The sequence below is a fragment of the Arachis ipaensis genome, chromosome B02 (assembly GCF_000816755.2).
Source record: "Arachis ipaensis cultivar K30076 chromosome B02, Araip1.1, whole genome shotgun sequence".
In the NCBI taxonomy this organism is placed as follows: domain Eukaryota; kingdom Viridiplantae; phylum Streptophyta; class Magnoliopsida; order Fabales; family Fabaceae; genus Arachis; species Arachis ipaensis.
In genome coordinates, this window is record NC_029786.2 from 13,530,348 (window position 1) to 13,535,552 (window position 5,205).

At 31.9% G+C, this 5,205-nt stretch overlaps 1 protein-coding gene across 3 annotated transcripts; it reads right to left on the bottom strand.

Annotated features, from left to right (window-relative positions):
• LOC107624897 (histone H2A variant 1) lies at positions 1,320-3,669 on the bottom strand. Of its 3 annotated transcripts, none has more exons than XM_016327384.2 (3): positions 3,388-3,669; positions 3,156-3,284; positions 1,320-1,893 (listed from the first exon to the last, which is right to left on the bottom strand). In XM_016327384.2, the coding sequence occupies exons 2-3, from the start codon at positions 3,273-3,275 to the stop codon at positions 1,597-1,599; spliced, it is 417 nt and encodes a 138-aa protein (XP_016182870.1). In that variant the 5' UTR covers positions 3,276-3,284; positions 3,388-3,669; the 3' UTR covers positions 1,320-1,596. The 3 variants fall into 3 exon arrangements, with proteins under 3 accessions (XP_016182870.1, XP_016182869.1, XP_016182868.1); XM_016327383.2 differs by having other exon boundaries at positions 3,156-3,290; XM_016327382.2 differs by having other exon boundaries at positions 3,156-3,299; positions 3,388-3,668.

Sequence of the window (5,205 nt, forward strand, 5' to 3'; positions counted from 1 at the left end):
CTATATCTATATGTTTTATTATTAAATATTTTTTATACACCTAGTAGGATAATCGGGTCAATATCCGTTTTCTTTCAGTTAATGCTACTTTTATCTCTCACAAATTAATTAATAAATTGAAAAGGGTTATGTAATAATATGTAAATATGGATAGCCATGGGAACAAGATGTGTTTTTCCAACCTGTGGTTCCAGCAAATCGGGTCTACTTATTTGTTGTCACATTTAAAATGGATATTACATGGTAATAATCAGACTATCCAATTTACAGTTTCTAACTCAAGAATTTTTAACAATCATGCTTTATGAAAGAAAAATAAGAATAATTTCCAACGTATAAAATAACATAATTCACTTACATGTAATTTGTGTAATTCCAAATTTAAAACCAAAAGTCCCATATTAAAGAAAAACACCAAAACAAACAATATTATTGGCTTACACACTATAGTAATCCATAATTAATTAATAAAATAACCTTTATTTATATTAGAGGTGTGCATGGGTCGGGTGAAACCGGGTTTAATGTGACACAGACCCGACTCGAAATATATGTCGACCATATTTGTTAGACCCGAACCCGACCCTAAAACCGATGAAACCTATACACTTTCGAGCCACGATTATACTGGGTAAAAACCGGATGAAAATCGAGTCATTGACATTATATTATTTTGATACCTTCTTAAAAGTTTGCATGTAAAAATCCAAATTTCCAAGACTCCAACCATTATTTAACATGGTAAAATTCACTTAGAAAAATATAACAAGAACCAACTCTTCTCTAAAATTAAAGCATAACTATAATCAATACTAATATTGCCTAATAACACCAAATATTTAAATCGATACAAATAACACAATATTATGCATTAGTCTAAAATCTTATGCATTTTAAACATAAAACATTAACTTATAGTCTTATATACAATGACTAATAACACAAAAATATTAAGGTTTACAATACTTAAATTCCACATAATAATAGCCATCATCCATCACTAATAATACAAAATATTAATTGTGTATATTAACCGAGCCACCAGACCGATTTCGAATGATCCGAGCTATGACCCGAACTCGACCCAAAATAATTATCAAGTCTATTTTTGAAACATTTACCCGACCCTAAACCCAATGAAATCATACCAAATTAGTCCTTAAAGTGTTCGAGATTGGACCGGGTCTTCAAGTCGGGTCAGGCCATGCACACCCCTAATCTATATTAAAGCCATTATTTCTGGTAGAATTCAATAAATAACCCGTTGCAAAAATTAAATAAAAGTAACAAATATCATAGACAGAAATAAATAACCAATAAAGACTACAAATCTTATATTATAACAAAAAAGGATAATTTCGATCGGTCAAAGCTACAACTATAAGAACAAATCCAGCAGTTAAAAAGATCACATGAAAGCACCATCCCTGACCAATTTACATCCTAACAGCATCATAGTTCTAAACAAATTACTTGCAAAAGAGAATCAAGCTAAATCCTAGTTTAATCAAAGTCATCATAATTAACACCTAGTTTGAGATTCAGTCAACAGCCATATTATATAAATCAAAAGCTTAACAACACAAGATGAATCATTCATTCCTTGGAGGTTTTGTTGATCAAGGATTTGTGAATGTGGGGAATAACACCACCACCGGCAATAGTTCCTTTGATGAGAGTGTCAAGCTCCTCATCTCCTCTGATAGCAAGCTGTAAGTGTCTTGGTGTTATCCTCTTCACTTTGAGATCCTTGCTTGCATTCCCCGCAAGTTCAAGAACCTCAGCTGTCAGATATTCAAGAATGGAGGCCAAGTAAACTGCAGCAGTTGCGCCAACACGTCCATGAGCTTGGACCCTTTGCTTCAGCTGTCTGTGGATACGACCCACAGGAAACTATGACCAAAACATGTGAATCTCAAAAACAAAATGAGCAATGACATAGAATCACAAAAGAATATAGCCAATAATATATAATCATTTCACAACAATATTAGATCTCTTTTGAAAAATAAGGTACTCTCAACACCCAAAATTTCAAAACCACTTAATACAGGATAATGATGCATATACTTACCTTTTCTTTTTATAAATGATTTGTACATGTCAAGAACAAAGCGGTTAAAAATCATCAGCAAAGAATAAGTAAATGCAAGATTGTAGATTCAGACATGCCATAACCCAAATTGAAAACAAATTTAAAATGTAAAAACATCACTCCACTTCACACAAAGGAAATACACGCCTATAAGTAGTAGGTAAACAAAAAGTCAACAATTGAAATTCAATCCTAAGAAACCAATGTGGAAATTAAAAATTGGTTGCCAAGGGGAACAAATAAAGCAGCTAAAAGCACAGCTAATCATGAATTGCCATAACAGAACTATGTGTGTCAAAAACACTATCTTAATAATAGTTGTAACATAGCATAAGTGTTGGACAACCATGGAGAACTCTTGACCAATAGAGAGATTTTGGAAAGGAACAAGTAAGATAAAAAAAAACACCACATCCAACTCAAAACCTTAAGATATCAAGTTAATTAGGTTTCTCATCTTATAAAATCCTCACTTTTCCTTGTTTTCTTCAATATGAGACTAATTTTATGCACTCTTCGCATTTGCAACATTAAAATTCGAGACTATACACCAAAAGTAATTTCATTTTTAACTGATAAAATAAAATGAGGTTCTGAGTGCAGATGCATCAAAACTAATAAGACAAACAGAAAACAGAACAACTTTAAAATCTAAAAGTCCAATCCAATTCAGGTAAATGGTATGGTTACCTACATCAATAAATCATCTAAATTCAACAATTTAACCTCAGCAAAATCAAAATGAAGACTTGCTTTATAGCTATGCCAATCTATCTATCTAGAACTAACTAAAAATACAAAACAACAGAAATCTTACTTCACATTTTATATACACATTGCTTAAACTAAATCATAAAACCAACACCACAATTTCAATCCCTACCAAACCATTCTTTTGAAACAGTAACAATAATAATATCTTTTAAAATGGTGCCAAACAGTATTTAAAAATGGGAAACAATTTAACATACAGATTTAAAATCAGTAACAACATATTCGCCTGCGAAAAAAGAAAAGAAAGAGAATTAAAATCAGAAGAAATGGAGAGGTTAATGTTTACCTGGATTCCAGCACGAGAAGAGCGAGAAATAGGTTTCTTCTTATCCTTCTCTTTGTCTTTGTCTTTGTTAGCTGCGGTGGTTTTCGCTGCCAGAAGCCCTTTTCCCCCTTTTCCCGCCATAGCGAAACCCTAAACCTTATTCAATTTCACAGAAAAGTCAACCTCAATTTCAAAATCAGAGAAACCACAAACTAAAACATAAAATATCCCAGAGAGAGAAATAGAAGATTACCTCCGAGAGAGGGAGAGAGGTGTGAAGAAAACGAGAGAAATCGAGAGCGAGAGCGAGAGAGAGAGAGAGAGAGAGAGAGAGATTGATTCAGATTATGGAGTAAAAAGCATTTCATACGAGTCATTAATATGAGCGTTTTAACTATTACTTTTCTTTTGTTTTTAATTTTGAATTTGCAAAATTTGTGAATGAAAATGAAATCGAAAAGGAGGCGCTCAAAGCTTCGTGTGCGTGGGAAAATAAAAATTTTATAAAACCCGACGCAAAATTCAAAATTTTCCCACTCTTCTCCTCTCGCCGCTTTCCAAGTATTTTTAATTATCAAGGCCCAATAACCATCTTTTGTTTTTATTCAGTTTACTGTTAGGTCCATTAGGCCCACAATATTAGACAATATGAGACTCAACTTTTGGATACTCTGGAAACTAAAAAACTATTGGAAATGTTTCACAAAAATAAAAAAGTTTTATAGGTCATTATTAGATCAACATGTTTAAATAATTTTTTAAGTAGTACGTTTAAAAATTAGTTAATTTTGTTAATGTAAAATGTATAATTGAAGAACTGTATAAATAATTTTACATGTAAATACAAATTAAATATAAAATAATAACAATAATACTTCAACCAACTAACTATAGTTCAAATAGCATAATCTTTCCGTATTCATCTAGAAGTCACGGATTGGAATCTTACTCTTAACTTTATAATAATAATAATAATGCTTCGAGGTGCGTACTAATGAGATCAATTGGATCTAGAACGAAGATGACATAAGAGCTTTGAGGAAGTGTTCAACTACCATCTTTTGGTAGGATTTGGTAACGTCTTTATTTCCGAATTCTAGAATATGCGAACACAAGGGATTGAAATTTTTGAAAACAAAAATTGAAACTTTAATAACATTTTTTTTTTAAAATATCCTCATTTAAAACTTCATATTCCAAGTCCATCATTCATCCACAACCCCACCTTATCTTTTATCCCACCACCACACTTTTGCCATCACTGAAACTTAACTACTACACGTCAGCCATCACCAATTTTACCACCAACCACAACAATACCAAAAACAACAATAACTTCATCAATATATATCAAAATAAGAGAAGAAGAAGAAGAAATGTACCTTCCAAGCTAGGAATAATTCGAAGTTGTTGGGAGAGGGAGAGGGAGAGGGAGAGGGAGAGGGAAGGGAGGGAGGGAGCGGGGAGAGAGAGATTTATTAGCAATATTTAAGTCTCTATTTTTATTTTAAACCAAATAAAATACTGAGACATAACAAAATATTGAGACATAATTCAGTTCTATGCACTTTACACTAAACACAATAGAAAGACTTAATTTAGTTTCTGTTTCTCGGTCTCTATCTCCCGGCCTTAGTCTCTCTTCCAAATGTTATCTTAGTAATGGGTTGTTCGCATAGCGGGTTGGAGGATCCGAGATTATATTCGAAGAGGGTAGTTTGGAATCGTTTGAATTTCAGGACTAGCTAAGTAAGGTATATCATGGCTTTTGGCCTATAGTGGGCCTTACCTAATCATGAGCTTCCAAGAGAAAAAATATAGGTTTTAGATAAACGAATCTCTAAAATTTTTTTAGTATCTCCAATACTACATCTAATTTTAATTTTATTTTGGATCCTACAAGATGGTACATAAATATTTGTAGAATCATGTATTAAAAATGGTGATTTAAAATTTAAAGTTAAATTTATCCCTCCATTGCTTAGTCTTAATTTAATTAGAATTTTATATTATTTCATCAATATAATTATATGAGTGAAAAAATTTTATTGATTCTTTATTAAAATTATAC